The sequence below is a fragment of the Acanthopagrus latus genome, chromosome 22, assembly GCF_904848185.1.
Source record: "Acanthopagrus latus isolate v.2019 chromosome 22, fAcaLat1.1, whole genome shotgun sequence".
Lineage (NCBI taxonomy): Eukaryota > Metazoa > Chordata > Actinopteri > Spariformes > Sparidae > Acanthopagrus > Acanthopagrus latus.
The window spans coordinates 16,384,644-16,402,969 of record NC_051060.1 but is presented as its reverse complement, the minus strand read 5'-3'; the positions used below and the strand labels follow the sequence as shown (position 1 = coordinate 16,402,969).

The window sequence follows — 18,326 nt, the reverse complement described above, 5'->3', positions numbered from 1 at the left end:
TTGCTCTGTCAATCTACTCATCTACTTCACACCTAGTGTAAATGACACATGTTCTGTTAAGTCCAAGCCCAATTCAGGTCTGACAGGGGTGTCTGAGCCCAGCAGGTGCACAGTGTGTTACAAACGACCGTGATTCCAAAAGGGCTGGGATGCTGTATAAAATGTAAAAACAGAAATTGAAACAGTACAAAGACAATAAATATCTCATGTTCAGTTTGATGAACTTTATTGCTTTTTGTAAACACAAACACATTATGAATTTGATGCCTTTAACACACAAAGTGAGAAGACCCCCAGTCTTCTTAGGAATCTGGTTGTACTGTACAAACAATAACTTTGTTTCATCAAATATTTTTACCGTGCCTTAACAAACTTTGAGAGAGTCAAAGAAAGTCATTATGGATGAGTCAATGTGTGCTAAACTCAATTAAGATAAATTGCAAGCCTGTGAAGTTCAAATATGACTTGAGTCAAAACTCGCCAAGCAATGCTGGCACAAGATGAATCCAGATTCCCCTGCTCTCGAGGTCTTTTTGAATGTTCATGAGTCAGGAAGTGTTGCACAGAGATATACAAATGAAGAGTTTCTTTCTCTGTGTGTTTGTGTGTGCTGAGAAAACAGAAACAGCAGAGTCGGCGTTTGAAAGGCATGAGAGCAAACTAGTCTACAAACAGATGACCAAAGGAGCCAAAACAAGAGACGAGGCAAGACCCAAGAGAGAGGGAGACAGAGGAGGGAAGAGGGAGACAGATTAGCCCAGCTGTCTGCTCATAAAGCGGCCGAGGGGTGAGGCGCTAAGCCCTCCAGTGAAAGCAGAGCTTAGGTGGGTGACACAGGGCAGTGGACCCCACTCAGCCCACAGTGGCCTACAGCGTAGGGCCTGAGCCAAAGCAAAGACACATGGATAAACAGTGGGAGATGAGGCTCCGCGCCTGCAAAGCCCAAAGGGCTAAGACGGTCGACCAGGCGAGCAGGCGAGCAGGCGGGCAGGCGTCACATTCCCCCCCAGCCAGGAGTGGAGACAGGCTAAGGTTAAGGCTTAAGGCTTGGCTCCCTAACTGGCTGACAAGGGAAGAGGCAGGATGCTAGACACTGTCTCAGTCAGTGAGTTCATCAGACGGAATGTGGAATTACTGTATATCGCCTGGGCTTGGCTCGGGGGAATAAAGGAACGATTACACAGGGTCTTGCCATGCGCCCCCCTCTCAAAACAGAGCCCAGAATTATCAATTACTCTGTCCCCACCCTCTCCACTGAACGCAAACACACAGCACCGTCCATCTCTCAGGCTGTGCCCTGCCGATGACCCCTAGTTAGCACAGTGGCCTGGGAACGGCATGTGATGACAAGGTCATGAGTATCAAGCGTGGAGGCCTCCGTCCACCACTACTGCAACACGGAGAGCAGCAGGGGACTTTAACTGCACTGGATTTCACACACAACCCTCGTCCGCGACCTCGTGGCAGAGAGGCATTAGCAGCTGCCGTTTTTACGAGGTCCCCGATGTGACAATGCACTGGGTATATCCATCAGCAATATGGCCATAAGTTATACATACAGTGTCTTCTAAGAGTGTAAAAACAACCGGACTGCTAATGTAGTTTGATCCTTGAAGAGGCGCAGGGTGACAATGTGCTGATAAATTATGAGACAGTAAAAGCGTAATGGTTGTACACACGGCGAGGTGGATTGAGAGGGCAGAGCAGTTCAAAGCAATCAATTGTTTACCAGGCAGAGTTCTGCAACAGGTAAGAGTCAGCGAGGGCAGGCAAAGCAGGGACAGGGACGAACGCTCAACCGCTAAGACCGGGTATTAGATTAGATAATATGACAAATGAGTGGGGAATAAAGGGCTGGTGTAGCTGGAGAGGGAATGGGGAACAGGTGTGCTGGCGAGTGAGGGGATCAGGTGACTGGAGAGAGCACAATGGGGGCAACTAGAGGGCAGGTGGGGAATGGCAGGAATCTGAAATGACAAGAAAGATTAATAGCTGGAAAGATGACTAAACAGGGAAGATGTGGTGGGATAGTTACCTGTACAGCATGTTGACCCCTCCTGCATCTGCAGCTGTCAAAGGGCAGAAGGGCAGACATCTGCACTCCCCCTTTAGCTCACTTGATTGCCTGATAACCCGTACCTTAAGACCTGCTTGATTTTGTTACAGGCACTGGCAACCACCAACTGGGTTTCTGAGAATGGCACGAGGGACCAATGGTGTGGTTCAACGGGTGGGACCAACCACCTTGCCGAAGGGTTAACGGTGAGGAGACAAAGAGATGTGCAGAACAAGGATGGTGGTTTACCAGGCTGGTGGCGAAAGGGTGGACTGGTGAGCTGCCACCTTTTCTTAGCTACACTGGACTGCAGGTTTTGTTTGAGACTCTTTTAATCTGGATTTTAATATTTTTCTGGCTCTTTTCACTGTATACATTTAAACAATTGTAAAATGAATTTAAACTGTTTTTACCTTGAGCTTTGGCTCTTTGTTTTCCTCAGTATTCCTCTCCACCTAATAAAAAAATACACCATGCTCTGGGAAGACATCAAGTAAACATCACCATATTTCTAAGTGATGTATCGACCTGAATGACTGAGAACCTTCATCAACTTCACTACATTTTACCTCTCTATTACTTACATGTGAAATATGGTTTACAAAGCAGTTTATTTAGCTATTTAGTATGTCAAAGTTTTGTAGGATTTCCTTGATTGATTTTCACAACTCTGTTAAGAAGAAAACGTTCTGGAAAAAAGCTAACAAGTCGTATTAAAATTTTAAAGGTATCCCTTTGTGGTACGATTCCGGACAAAGTCACCTTTTTAGAGCTGCAAATAATACATAGTATTCTCATCCAAATCAATCCGACAATCATTTCCTAGAGTCATTGTTCATCATTTGTTCTATGAAATGTTAGAATATAGTGAAAACAAATCACAATTATCTACAGCCCAAGACAAAGTTGTGTTTTGTCTTGACATATTTTCTGTCCAGTCAAAACCTGAAAAAAAAATTACAAAGAAAATGTTTACAAGTGGGGCGGCTGTAGCTCAGCGGGTAGAGCAGGTCGACTAGTGATCGGAAGGTCACTGGTTCAAATCCCAGCTCCGGGCAGGGCTGAGCTGCATGTCGAAGTGTCCTTGAGCGAGATACTGAACCCCACATGGCTCACTAGTGAGGGCCCTGCGATGAGCTGGCGACTTATCCAGGGAGTACCCTGCCCTCGCCCTGAGACATGGCTGGGATTGGCTCCAGCAGCAACACCCTGCAACCCCATGGAAAGGGATAAGCGATTCGGACAATGACATGTTTACAAGTTCAGGATCAGAGAGTGTCTGACAGTTCTGTTTGGAAAAATTGACAGAAATGATCATTTTGTTTTAAATGTTCTGTAAAATGACTCATCAAATGTGTAGAGGTAGTAAAGGGAGGCTTTCTTCTGTATCTAAGGCTGTACATGTATGTGTCACTAAGTGATGTATCGTAGGCAACTGGACTTTTTTCAGTTTCCTGAAGACATCTCACCGCTTATCCGAGAGGCTTCTTCAGTTCCAGTGATTCTGAAACTTACGTGAACGTACGTGAAACGATCCCTCAATTGTTAAATGGTCTGCAATACATTTTCTTTTGATCATCTCATCAATTAATTGATTTATTGTTGCTGCTCTTCACATTACAGGATTGAAATAAAGCTAACAGTCTCGTTGGAAAAGCCAAAATTACACAATTAACGTAACATCAAAAAGATTGCTGATTAATTTCCTGCAGATCAATACAGCAGTGCTCCTGCTATCTGTAAAACTTTGCAGGTACACAATTCAAACTTAAAGTGTCGAATAAAGTCTGGATTAAATCTTTAATAACTGCTGCTCAGTAAAACTCGTTCTGAACCAGTACAAATGTTACACTGGTTCCATTAAATTTGAGATTGTACGACAAAAAGAAGCCCTGAACTTATCTCTCAGACCAAACAGGTCAGGCCGACTGTATCTATTTAATACCTCTGTCCTGTCTCTTATTCTGTTGATTTTCCCTAACAGGGTTTCCTTGAGAACTAAATCTACTTAGGATTTATTGTTTCTTATTATTTCTCGTCATTGGAAATTATAATCCTTTCACCTAATCCCCCTCTCCCTCCCTCTCTTTCAGATCATATTCATCAAGATCATCCCCTCTGACAAAGCAAGAAATCAGCACAGCGGGGAGGTCGTACGAGAGCGCGTACTGAAAACAGGGGGTTTCTTCCTAATCAAATCAGGTTCCTCTGATGTAATCAAGACGAGACGCCAAAGACGGCCACATAATCTCCCAGGGACATGCCTCTCTTGCTTGTGCGTTATTAAAAATGAGGAGGAACAAATCTTTAGATTGAAAGACTGGAAAAATGGAATTATAATAAATCAGGGGGAAACTGGGGCAAGGTTGGATAAAGCCTTCAGATACAGATGAGGGACAAATCTTCACAGTGGTTGGTGCTTGTATGTGTTTATGTGTGTGTGTGTGTGTTTGTGTGTGTGAGAGAGCGAGATAGAGCAGGCGTGCATGTGTGTAATGTTCCTGCACTGTTGCTTATGAAATATTTCAATTTACTCAAGATCAAGTCCCTGACCTGAGCACCGTCTACCTCCGTGTCAAAAAAGAAAAAAAAAACAGGAGTGCCGGTCGTCCCGCTACAACTCAGTCGGTGTTGCTGGATAATCTGTCTGGATCTAAGGTGACCGGTGGACTGTGATGCATCATGATGGGGGCCCCTCCATCATCTGAGGGTGCACTTACGATTAGCACCCACATGATGGCAGAATATGACAGAAGTGGACACCAGACCAAGCAAGGGAACTTAAAGGGCTCTTTCTATTAATTTTTCCTGCTCTGACCTCCAAGAGGAACTTGGTGTACGTATTATTCAGAGTGTAATCATGGTCAGTGTTGTTATAGGTGAAATTCAACTTCATCAATGTCTTTTGCGAAGTGAAGATCAGTTACACAGGTGCCACAACACAAAGAATGAGAGTGTATAGTAAAGTATGCCTTAGATATTCTTGCCCTTCACCACCAGGTGGCCTTATTGAACTGCAGAAAGAAAAGTACCAACACTATGAAGAGATGGCTTGAGGGACTATTCAAGTATGCTGGTGTTTGATTTTTACATAATACACTAAACATTATGTAGTGTGCTTATGAAATGTCTGAGGTGGATGTCTGAGTGTAAAAAAAACGTACAAAACAGGGAAATCCTCATGTTTGGTGAGTTTTAAAGCAGCGATGATTAACCACAAAGTCACTGATATTGATATTAAGTTACCATTAGGGTTTGATACTCTACCCCAACGCCAATTACCTGCACTTCAGGAAGAAATAAGCCTGACATATTGTTTAAAAGGTCCCACATTATGAAAAAGACGTTTTCTACCAGAATGAGGAAAACAAGTGATTCCTGCATGCTCCCTGCTCCTATGGCGCTCCTACAGGCTGTTCAGATTCAGCTCCTGTCCTTACGTAAGGAAAGAGTCATTATCATAGACCGGCCTCCTCTGCTCGGTGATAGGAGATATCCGAGAGGGGGGCGTTCATCCCGGAGGTGAAGTTCGGTGTGTCCTGCAGTGAGACAGCAACGTCGTTGCTCAGAGCAAGACACGCAAATAGCCCTGTTGTTGGTTGTAAAAATCAACATCAGTGCCTATGTTCTGTCCCAGCTACAGAACAACAGAAGAGACAGTGGATGCGTTTCATATTTTAAGACAACGTGCCGGTTCGTGTTAGCTTGTGTGTGATAACCACTTCTCATCAGACTGCTTCAGTAACGAGGGTCATTACAAAGCTGGCTTTGCCTCAACACTGACCCTCGTAAAAGGATCAGTCCCAACCGTATTGGACACAACAACTGCACCCAAGCCACCGAAAAGTGTCGCAGTGGTTTAATAGTATTTATAGTTGCCTATGAGTATGATGAAGTCAGCTGGAAATCGGCTAACTAGTTAGCTCCGCTTCGGTCCGCTGTGCAATGGCGTTTGAAGTGAGTTTAATGTTAATAATATTACGAGGGAGTTTAGTTGTCACAGTAAAAAGTTTGGAAACATGTGCAGACTGGAGACAGAGATGATGTGAACAGCGTCCAAGAGTCTGGAGACTGTATTGGAGACAAACACAGCTTTCGCTAGCTGTTAGCCATTAGCTACATGGTAGTAACTGTAACAACACATACAAACAAATTATACAGACACACTAACCATTCTGAAACGTCCTGGTGCAGCCGCAGAGTCTGTACCTCTTCAGGAGCCTCTCGTTCTGGGTCCGATTCTGGGTCAAACTGGTATGGTTGAACGAAAAAATCTCCGCGTGCCATAGCATACATATATACATCCACCATAAACATTAGGCATGCTACTGCTAACGCAAGGGGCTTCCTCTCCCTGGCAGTGACGTAGCAGAAAGGGCTCTCTAAGTGGGCGTTGACAGACGGAGCTCATTAGCATTTAAAGGTGCAGGCACAGAAACAGACTGCTCTGAATAGAGATCTGTAGAGCGACTTTTGGATAGCTGAAATTCAGGACCATGCATGAGTTTGGGGCAATGCATATCGAATACAGAGCTGTTGGACCTCTGACAGCTGTGTGAAATTTATGAAAAACAGTATGATATAGGACCTTTGAAGTAAGTTTAGCAACATCCAGAGAAAGTCCTACAAGTAAATGTTTAAGGGTGCAAAAATCGAGTTTTTTGTCCACTGGCCGATTTGCCGAGAATGTACAAATTTTGCCACCCACTCAATAAAATACCAATGTTTTGGTAGTTATGGTACCACTCAGCATATAAGACAGAGAGAGGTCAGATTGGTTCAGTTAACTAGCTGATGCGGTCAACAATACTGGAAAACAAGTTAACGCTCTCCATTGTTTCATTAATAAGTCTGCTGGGCTTCATGCATCACTGGTAACTAGCTAACACTGTAGCTGTAGCTGACATTTACCAGCCTCTAGGGAGCGCTGTTTCATTTCAAGCAATCAAAAAAGTTAGGAAAACAACAAAATAAGAAATGACTGTCATTGTGTGTCATAATCACCAGTGATATAGGTTATTATTCAGTATCTTGATTGAGAGTCCTGACTTTCTTTAGGTTCAACATCCAAAACAAAGAATGTAACTTGCGCATTTTAAAGGTTAATGCAGGATCTTATATATGTTTAACAAAATAGTATGGAAGCCCTTTTCTGCCAGAAAAACACAAGAAAAAAATTAACAACCATAAAAAGTCCAAATTATAAATTTAAAAATCAAATTAATGAGATAAAAAGTAATTAATATGAGACAAACCCCATACTTATTAAATAAAAAGTCATGAATATGACATGAAATAAATGTGAGATTAAAAAAATCAAATTTATTATTGAGATGATTAAGACATGAATTAGTCAGGATTCTGACATAAAATGTCAGAATTGTCAGATAAAAAGGTCAAAATTATAAGTAAAAAAAGATATATTCACAGGATAAAAACTCAAAATTACGAGATCAATCCAAATTTCTAGATAAAACGTCAAAAATATGAGGTAAAGAGTCAAAGTTACTACATTAAAAAGTTATTGTTATGAGATAAAAAATCATAAACATGAGACAAAAAGTCAAAAACAAGATTTAGAATAGGAATAAGAATAAGATTAGAAAGTTATAATCATTGGATCAAAAATGTAAATCATAAAGTTTCAAAATTGTTAAAGTTTAACTTGTGAGATAGAACTAGACTCATTAACTCATAATTATGACTTTTTATCCTCAAAATGTCAAAACTTTATGTCATAAGTATGATTTACTGTGAGTTAACTTATTTTCATGAGTCACAGTGTCTTTAAGGGGCGCAACTGGGCTCCCACACATGAGGGCATAGACTTTGGAGAGAAAATCAACATGGGCTCTTCCTCTGCTTTTGGGTGTCATTGCGGACTATTACTGGCATGGTGACGCCCCATCATTTGGATCCGGGGTGCCACATCCCACTTCGCCCCCCTTACACCGCCCGCAGACAGCGCTGTGGAGGCAGATCTGTCCATGAGGCTACATCCCCCCTCTGCTCTCCCGGGTCCCTGCGCGTAAAAGAGTCACTGTCGGAGGAAGAGGCGCGATGACGGGCAGCATCGAGGGAGTCGAGAGGTTCGACAGTCCGGGGAGAGGGCGAGGTCTCCGCGTTACCAGAGCCTTTAAAGTTGGCGAGCTGCTGTTCTCCTGCCAGGCGTACTCTTACGTGCTGTCAGTGAAGGAGAGAGGCTACTACTGTGAGTGCTGCTTCACCAGGTAAAGGACTGGTTGTCTGTGCGTCACACAGTCTCATCTGAGCCTGGGTGGTTCAGATCTTATCAGATCTTCATAAGGTTTAAGATGCTCATCCATTTAACTGCTCATTCGTTAGCAATGTAAGGGCAGCCTACAGAGCCATGCCAATTTGTGGTAAAACATCTCTCCTTAAAATCTATTTTGGTGATGTGGCTCACATTTCTGAATGGAGGTTCACCCTGTTCCACATGACCTCCCTGGCTTCCTCCATGAGCGCTCAATGTGGGGAAATGTATCCTGTTACCTCAATGGCATCATGATTACATTATGCAGTGCCCTCTCAGGTCTATTGTGGCTAATAAAGGGAATGAAATTGGAAATAACATATCTGATGATCGACTGTGCAGACACATGCCACCATGTCAACTTTAAATCATTTAGTAATAAATACAGGTGCATCGATGCTCCTGAGATCATTGCACACCAGCAGCATCAAGATGATAGTCCTGAATTGTGTTTTCTAACATTACTTTTTCATTCAGCTCTTCACTGTCATCACTATACGGGAGTTTGTGGAGGATGCTCAGAAGGATGCAACCGGTTGCACCGCACACCAGAGATTAGTCAATTTTGATAATAGATTAATTGTATGAGATAATGTTAAGAAAAGATGATCCAAAAGTTTCTGGTTTCAGCCCCTCAAAATGTTTTTTTTTTTTCCCTTGATCAGTCCTCTGTCGCAGAAAACTGAATATCTTTGGGTCAAAACATTTGAAGATATCATCTATAGCTTTGAGAAACACTGACATGCATTTCTTTTTATTCACCATTTTCTGACAAATAACTGATTAAGCAAGAAAATGATGTATTGAAAATGAAAGTAACTGATCGTTGCAGACACCTCTCACTGTAATGAGTGAGTGAGAACACTGTCACTGTTGGAGCAGTTCTTACAGTTTTTGTCCTTATTCGCTCTCAATGGTGTGAAATTCACCTTTTTATCACTTTCATGAAGGAGTTTATGTTTTCACCCATGTCGCCAAAACCTGGATGGCGGATGGGTCTCGGCTCCGAATAGACCGCATTAACTTTTGGCACAGATTAATGGAACAGATCAAGGATTTCTCTCTCCATTTCTTTCTTTTCTTTTCAACACCTTTGTTTTATTTCTGGTGGCTGGTATTGATGAGTGAGTACAAGATGGGATTGTTAGGCCCTGTCAAATGCATGCACCATGATAGTTTGGTAAGGTTGATGCCCTGAATGATATAGAAGTACTTAGAGAGGAGTGCTGCTCGTGTGGAAGGGCTGTTACTTGAATGATCTCCCTTTTAAACTGACATGAAAAGTTATAGAAGTCCAATTATGTGCGCATTCAGGTGACGGAAAGTTGATGGTCGATGGTCCAAACTCTGGTTGTCACTTCCCTTTTTAACTCTGAAGCATTTCATTCTAACCTACATCAGTGTAAGTCTCTCATAAATAGACCTCGACCTAGTTAATCTCAAACATCTCTCCATCAGCCAGTGAACAGTGAGCATGGATTAGTTTTAAAGATACAGTTATAGACGACACATCGGTGTCAACAACGGATCGAGGATGTTTCGTACAGCTCGCTTTAAGAACAGAGGGCAGAGAAATCTCTGAATGGACTTATGGACCGCTTTACTGTTTCAGTGCTGTAGAGAGGCAGCTGCTACTTCATAAGGTCAGCTCTATTAATACCACAGAATGTTTTAAAGCCCTTCATTGCTATCAGTTACGACGGGCCACTGGCAACTGCTGCTTCTTGTCTCAGAGAAACGCAGGATGTTTAAATGTCCATACACACTCAAGCAACTTCCTACTCACACACACAGATACTCCACGAGACATGATAACTTGCTATCTTCTGACAATTGAGCGCTGTGTGTCTGGGAAAGTAAAGTATGTTAAGGATGCTTGAAGCTCTCGCAGTAACTAATAAACTGTGTCATTTATAGGAAAGAAGGTTTGGCAAGATGTGGGAAGTGCAGGAAAGCCTGCTACTGCAACGTGAAATGCCAGGTAGGAAACAGTCGCTGGAGGGTCAGCATCACTCTGTAATGTGGTGATTCCTGTGTGAGGACGGGGGAGGGGTGAGATGATAGACGCTATGTTGAAGATCAGAGCTCCAACCTACTTTCCAGCAGCTACTGTGTGTTGGGAACTGAAGCAGGATCACATGAGGAAGGCTCATTTTTGCAACTGGACATCCTGCTACTTGATCCTTGACTTTTCACCTTGCGCACCCAAGGGGTTAAACTTTATGTCCGGTCTATGTCCATGACCTCCTCAACAAGTAACGGAATTACTTTCACTCGAACCGTTGCGTTCAGATCTAACCACAGCAACAAACCATTAAAAGATGAGCCAAGAGGACTGAGATAATTTAAAACACTGTCACTGTAGAGAGGATGAACCTGTGTGATGCCATCCTCAAGCCAAACTTAACATTTTTGTTGCATCAGTGGCGCCACTACTCCTTGGTTTTCAAGGAGTTCTTCCACGTTTTTCCTTCATCTCGGGGAGATATAATATTTGACATTTCTAGATTCAAATGTTTAAAAACAATGAGCCCTTTGTTATATTTGTTGTTAAGTTGTGGACAAACATCCGTCAAATCATTTCCAACACAGCTCAGACCCGGAGAAATCGGTAATTTTAGTGAAACTGACAGTGTGTTTCATTTGATCCCTCGCGAGGAAGGAATTCGGTAATCGTGACTTAATGTAAGGTAAAGTAGATTTTAAAACTTAAATTTTAAAACCTCATCCTTGAACATATCTGTCTTACTTTTTTGATTGAGAGACCCCTTGCGGTAAAAGTTACAGACTGCACGTTAAAGCTTTACGTAGTTTAAAGGTGCTATTTGTTAGAAAAGTCGATTTTTTTAGTCTCACTCCCAACTCGTCAAAAACCAACCAATGGGATTCTTGGATGGGTCGGCCGCCATCCCAAAGCATCAGTCTATTTTCTTATAAGGGCTGGTTCCACTTTAAACACTTTGAATGAATTTCATTTTAACAACAAATGGGGATTTTGGTAGTTAGTGTCATTAAGAATGTATATTGTCTCCCTGGATATGTCCCTATAACATAGTATGGTAAAGTATGAGCATGATGAGATACGTGAAGCAATATGTGTGTGATTATAATGAGGTCAGATTGCGTATGGAGGGGTAAATGAGTGAGGGTAACGTTACATTGACACAGCATGGAGTCACATTCCACCACGCTGCTTAATCCAGCTGGTGGTGCAGCTCAGGGGCCAAGTAGACCAACTGTTTTGTGGTGGTGGGACCTAAACTGCAAAATAGCTAAATCTACTTAAAACCCCGGGGGTTGCTCTTTTTCTGTGCTGTTATAATATGTGTGTGTTTGTGTGTGTAGAAAGCAGACTGGGCCATGCACAAGCTGGAGTGCTCTGCGATGACTGCCTTCGGAGAGAACTGGTGCCCATCAGAGATGACCCGCCTGGTGGCCCGGATCCTCGCCAAGAAGGTTGGACGGTTGATGAAAGACACAGTTTTGTCTGGCTCACGCTGTGGTTCACTGAGGTCGTTTTTGTTCATCACGCCTTGTTTCCGCAGAAAACACAGAAAGAAAGATCTGCTTCCGAGAAGATCTTGCTCATCGGAGAAATGCAATCGCGTGAGTTGTTGCTTTTCTAACAGCACACACGACTACCGCTACCAGCTCTCTGGGGGGCAAACCCTTATAAACCCACCTGAAAGGAGATGTACAGATTTAGTGTAAAGTTTCCAGAGTCTGTACTTCAGTCCTAAGTGTCCCGAGATATCCCTCTTTAAAAAAGCAGAACCCATTCAGATAAGACTGAGGGGAAACAACCATGAAGGCCCATCTATATATATCCTATAGATGTGGGTCGAATGGCTGTTGGACAACATAACAAGTGTAACATCTTGAACGAGAAGCAGGAGCACTTTAGACTAACATGCGCAGAGATGACTGTGAATGTCACTGTAGCGGCAATGGTGTCAAATAGAGTTTAATGTACTGTAGAAAACCCTTTTGTTGCTCCAGAGGGAGCTTCATGATGTCTAGTAGACTTCGTAGACTTAGATTTGGATGGACCGCTTCTACTTCACAGTGCCCTATAAACTCTGTTGGCTCACAAGACAAATTAATTGTATAAAATCTACATATTAAACCTGCACATTAGATAAATGGCTGAACAAGGCCGAGGACGAGTGGAAATCTGTCTCAATGTGAGGGGGTCCAGACGTGAGCTTGCAGATTTGCCTGGCTCCCAGTTTAGCAATATGGTACCCTGTGGCTAACAGTGTGAAGGAGAGTACTGCTGTTGGTTAGCTGCTAAAAGAAGCACATGGTTTTGTCTGTGTGCCCGTGTTTGTGTGTGACTGCGTCTGGAGGGAAGAGTTCAGCTCTCCTTTGAAATGCTGAATCAGTGTGTGTGTGTCTGACACACAAGAAAATACTGACTCCGGTTTCACGGGTCAAGGACAAGACACACAAACAGACACACACACACACACACACACACACACACACACACACACACAGAGTCTGGCAGATTGTAGTATGCAGATGACGTGGTGACAATGTGTTCCTGCCTCAGCATAGTGAGAGCCACAAGGGAAGGAGAGCTGTTTATCCACTTCTATTTACAGTTGTTAGAGGCTGACAGACAGGACCTGATAAACACTTTTCCAAACTTTTTGGACACCTCGTCACATTGCACACACAAACTCTGCAAAGAGATCGTAAGTAATACACATTTCGGATAAGATTTCCTACAAGTGGACTGCACCCAAACTGGTGCTTCGTTTGGGCAAAGAAGGTCTTTCCACATTTGGATGGTATGTTCTACCGAGCCGCTGCCTAACTTCTTAGTTACAGTCTGGCATAAGTTTTTTATATCAAAATAAATCATAATCTAAAATAAGTATGGTTAAATCGGCTGCATGCTGTCCTGGTGTAAATACACTCTTCTCCTCTGTTCCTGTAACAGACGTGGAGGACGAAGATAATGAAAAACGGGAGATGCAGGAGGGAGATGTTGCTGCACTTCATCGTTTTTACTCCAAACACTTAGATCTGCCCGACCATAAAGACCTGCTCACACTCTTCTCCCAGGTATTACACACATAAACATAAATGACGTGTATACGGGATATGTATATACTGCATTCTTGCAATTTGCAACAATTTCCTTGTCCGTGAAGAGGAGGTGTAATTGTTTTTTCCCTCTCCCCTTTGTCTTCTACTCTCCAGGTTGCCTGTAATGGTTTCACTATAGAGGACGATGAACTGTCCCACATGGGTACTGCAGTCTACCCAGAGTAAGAAGGAAGGCTCATATGCATGCGTAGGATCACACTGTCATTGCACTGTTTCAAAAACACACGGAAAGATACAATTTGATGATGTAGGATGTTTTCTCCTCCTTACAGAGCTTCTTCTTCTGTGGTTCTCAGTATATTATCACACCTAATATCCCTGACGTTTAAACAGAAGTTTAAAACACTCTGCTTTAGCTAAAAAGTGAGACACCTCGCTTTCATTCAGTCTTTGGTGAGAGTTGCATATGCGCATTCCTTAATGGACAAGATGTAGCCAATCAGAGGCAGAGTCAGTTGGGTCATGCTGAGCAAGGTAGTGTGATCTAAAATAACGCAGTTGCAACTGTATATCTGCTGGCTGACTGGAGGGTATATATTTTATAATAAATACTGTATATATATATATATATATATATATATATATATATACAGTATATATATATATATATATACAGTATATATATATATATATATATATATATATATATATATATATATATAAATAACACCTGTTAGTACTTTTTATAGCATAGGGATGCACATAAGTTACGGAATTAAAGGCTGGACTCCAAACCTGGCTTTTCAGGCAGTGTAGGAGCAGTGTTTTCTGTGGGATAGAGTAACACCCTCTGGTGTGGATCAGGGCATTTTCACATTGCAGATCTTTTACATGGACAAAAATGCTACAAAACAGAATAAAGGAAAATTCAAAAATTCAAAAAAAAACATAAAATGACCTCTTTAACTGATGCTGAATACAACATTTGGCAGTATTTGATTATTGTTTAAAAGGTCAGTATTGGAGCGACGTGTAACTGATATCCAAAAAGACCAGATGGTCATTCCCTATCAAGACTACTTTCTCTCTCCAGTTGGTCATTGGGTTGTAAAACCTCTCCCTGCTGTGGCTGTTAAGTTTTAAAACTGACTGTGTGAAGGTGAATTTGCACTCTCAGCTCATTTTTAAGCTATTTCCAGCCTGCCACCCAGGTAAATGCAAGGAAGCTAACATATTTCAGCACTTACAGAGAGGTTCTGGGCGTCCTCAAGACCTCTCTGTATATTCAGTTGTAGCATAGCCACTCAAAACAGTGTGTTATGTCACTGTTGTGTCATGGCACTGGGCAATAATAAGAAGGCATTTTTGCTCCCATTTCGTTGTGAGCAAGTAGGGAAGTTGATTTCTGTCCTTGACCCTTGTCTTTCCCTTTCTGTCTGTCCCTCCACAGTGTGGCACTGATAAACCACAGCTGTCTCCCCAGCGTCATAGTCACATATAACGGGACGACGGCTGATGTGCGGGCGGTGCGGGACATGAAGCCTGGAGATGAAGTGAGGAAAGGGGACAGCTGCTGTTAGAGGGGGTTGGGTCTTGTTCAGTTTTGTTTTTCCAAGTGTGTGTGTGTGTGTGTGTGTGTGTGTGTGTGTGTGTGTGTGTGTGTGTGTGTGTGTGTGTGTGGAAAAAGCAGTCGTGCTCATTCCAAGACGACAGAGGGTGTGAAATATTTACGATCCGGTGGATCAGCCTGCACTGAAACCAAAGGACGAATTTGTAAACTGTAAATTAAATGATACGCTACATCCTTATCATGTTCCTTTAATATTCACCGGACTCAATCAACTTAAAATTATCTGACTTAAGCCAAGTTTTGTTTTCTATGTTATCTTTAAAGGAGCATTATGTGAAGGTGCTTATTCACTTTCTTGCATCAAGTTAGATGAAAGGCCAGATCTTTCAGTACTCTTGCCACCACTGGTTATGACATCACACATACGGACGTTCAAAACTTCTTTCAAAAACCTCAATCGATGCAAATGTAAAGAGAGGACAGCTCTGTTATTTGTTGCCTGTTTTAGACTTTACAAAATGTGAAAACATGTTTCAGGGGGGTATTTTGCTGGACTCTTTCTCAGCCCGGCACATTAATGGCCTGGAGTCATCACCACAAGGTCGCAGGTTGTGACTTATAGACAGAACCAGATGAGCTTTATCCCTGTTTCTGGTTCTCTGTGCTGCTTACAGTTACTTTGTATTTAGCCTATGTACAAAAGAGTGGTACCAGTCTTCAAATGCAACTCTCAGTGAATAACCAGATCTCCCAAAACGTCATACTATTCGTTTGAAAGCTTTAAACACACTTGACAGGTTCTGGTCTCACTCTCGACACAGGTGGTGTTTGATTTAAAACATGGATGAGACAGCGGCTTAAAAATAGATGAGGCCTTAGAAACTTTGACATCAGGACTGTGAGATTCAAAAGGCAAAAGTGTAACATCCCTGCTGATGTACAGTCCCAGCCAATGGCAGTTCACTTATCAGTGTGTCAAAACAGCGCTGTGAGGGAGGGTGTGTGAGGTCTCATATGGCAGCTGAAGAGGCTAGTGAGGGTGTTTTTTAGGAGCTTTCTGGCAGCAATTTGAGATACTGAAGCAAGATGAAGGATGAGGAGTGTGCATTATTTAGGACTCTTGTGCGCTGTGTGTTATTCCCATCTCTACTCTAGGTGCTCATCAGCTACATAGACCTCCTCTACCCAACGGACGACCGCAACAACAGGCTGAGAGAGTCCTACTATTTCACCTGCGACTGCCAGGAATGTAAAACGAAGTCCAAGGTAAGATGCCAGGAGTGCCGAGTGAAAAAACTGAATTGACATGCATTACTCTCCTCAAGACCACACTGCTCCTAATGTTCTGTGTTCTTTCTTCACCTCCAGGACAAGGTCAAGTTGAAAGTACGCAAGCGCAGTGAACCCATTGAGCCTGAGGTCGTCAACAATATGGTGCGCTACGCCAGGAAGACCATCAGAGAGTTCCGGTTCCTCAAAAACATGAAAAATATCCTTTAATGTCGCCTTATAACGCTCTCGTCAATCCAGAAGAGAGTTGATATTTGTGGTTCTGAGAGTGCAAAACCCATGTAAAGTAGCTTTACATCGGAATGTGTGATCAGAGGTCACTTTGAGGTGTCGGTCACTGGTGTTGATGCGGCCTTGACTCCGCGGCACCCGCTAGTGAGCTACTGGAGATGTGTGAGCAGAGCCTGGAGGAGATGGGAGCCGTCTTCGATGATTCCAACGTCTACATGCTCCACATGATGTACCAGGCCATGGGGGTGTGTCTCTACATGGAAGACCCAGTGGGAGCTATCAGATACGGCGAGAAGGTCATCGGTTCTTACAGGTGATGAGAAACAGTCAAGTCTCTTTCCACCAATAAATCACCGGTTCAGTCATTTTCTACTCGAGCAAATGAAGGTGAATGTCAGCATAATTAGCAAAGAGTTTATCTCAATCCTTGCGTTTAACATTCTTGTTTCTTCACTCTTATCGTACAGGAAGATTCTTCTTGTGATACTGATTTCAATCTGATTACTGCAATGATTTGCCTGTTTAAGTGTAATCATTGTGTGATCTCTTCCCCAATGCAGCAAGCTGTATCCAGCCCACTCTTTGAATGTGTCCTCCATGTACCTGAAGCTGGGCCGATTGAACATGGGGCTGGAGAAGAACTCGGTGGGCATCAGCGCTCTGAAGAAGGTAAGCTAATCCGCTGAGCTTTTACACCAGACTCTCATGCTCAAACATGGCAGCTACAAAGCAGTTTTAACCAAGTGAGCATAAAAATACTGATCCGCTGATAAGAAATAAATCGGCACCAGTTTTTAAGCGACATTTCACCTGTTTTGTGACATAGCTCTTTATTTTTATTAAGCAAAGCAAAGGAACCCTCTTCTCAAATGTTAAATGAGTGAACCCATATGAAACACAACATGATCCAGTTGTCTTTGCAACAGCCAAGCTGAAAAATAAGCAGATTGGAATGACTGGAAAAGTTGTCTTGTTACCACTTTAAATAGAAAACAGACCAATGATGGAAAACATAATAATTCCACATTCCAATTTATGTTGGTACCAGGCAGTAGTGAGGTGTCCTACACCCAGACCTCACAATCGTGTGCATACTTTCATGATTTAAAACTACATTTGTTTGTGTGTCTTCACAGGCGATCGCCATCATGGAGGTGACTCACGGGAAGAACCACTTCTATTTGAAAGAGTTGCGAAAAGAGGCCAAACTGACGAAGAATTAAAGAGAGGATGTGACGCAGCTGATGACGAAGGACTGCATACACTCGTTTGACGAGGAGCTTTACAGAACTGAAGGCACTTTCTACTGTTTTTGGAATGGAAGAAAAGACGGAGAGTGTTTGTGTTTTTCTGATAAATACATGTCTTGGAGGTTTTAACTTTTTACATCAGTGTTATCGGTGCAACAACGTATTAGTTTGCTAAATGTAGGATACTTTTGTACCAGAGATGCATTTACTGTTGACTTGTTGGCGCTGCTTTTTACACATGTTGACCATAAATTGTTTACTTCTTCTCCAAATTGTGTTTGTTTTGGCTCGTGATTGACACGTCAGCTGGACCCTGTCATCCACCAGAGTCAGGTTGTTTACAATGTGTGCAGGAGGTCAACCCAACAAAATCCCCGTCAACCAATCAGGACAGCTGCCTCACCACAAGGGGCCTATTAAAGCCGCAGAATGTTCCTGAGTCACAACGGAGGGCTGGGAAAAGTGCGCCGTGTTTGCATTAACACCTCGCGCGAGTGTTCTGGGCTAATTAATGTCTCCATTAGTGCGAGGGAAACACTCTCCACAATCACAACAACACCTGCGAAAAGAAAAATTATTTCAAGAAATTCAAAATAA

The 18,326-nt window shown here is 42.7% G+C and overlaps 1 protein-coding gene across 1 annotated transcript; it reads left to right on the top strand.

Annotated features, from left to right (window-relative positions):
- The first annotated feature begins 8,116 nt into the window (after positions 1 to 8,116).
- smyd2b (SET and MYND domain containing 2b) lies at positions 8,117 to 17,995 on the top strand. The gene is made up of 12 exons (XM_037085446.1): positions 8,117 to 8,286; positions 10,248 to 10,311; positions 11,676 to 11,786; positions 11,876 to 11,936; positions 13,279 to 13,403; positions 13,542 to 13,609; positions 14,839 to 14,941; positions 16,114 to 16,224; positions 16,327 to 16,447; positions 16,618 to 16,792; positions 17,040 to 17,148; positions 17,616 to 17,995. Exons 1-12 carry the CDS (start codon positions 8,117 to 8,119, stop codon positions 17,700 to 17,702), a joined length of 1,305 nt encoding a protein of 434 aa, XP_036941341.1. The 3' UTR covers positions 17,703 to 17,995.
- The last annotated feature ends 331 nt before the right edge of the window (positions 17,996 to 18,326 follow it).

What these genes read in the sequence shown, in the direction of transcription:
- smyd2b (XM_037085446.1), top strand. Translation starts at nt 8,117, where the DNA reads ATGACGGGCAGCATCGAGGGAGTCGAGAGGTTCGACAGTCCGGGGAGA. An exon ending in ACTGCAACGTGAAATGCCAG is followed by an intron (nt 10,312 to 11,675) that starts GTAGGAAACAGT and finishes TTGTGTGTGTAG; the next exon opens with AAAGCAGACTGGGCCATGCA. An exon ending in AAGGTCATCGGTTCTTACAG is followed by an intron (nt 16,793 to 17,039) that starts GTGATGAGAAAC and finishes TCCCCAATGCAG; the next exon opens with CAAGCTGTATCCAGCCCACT.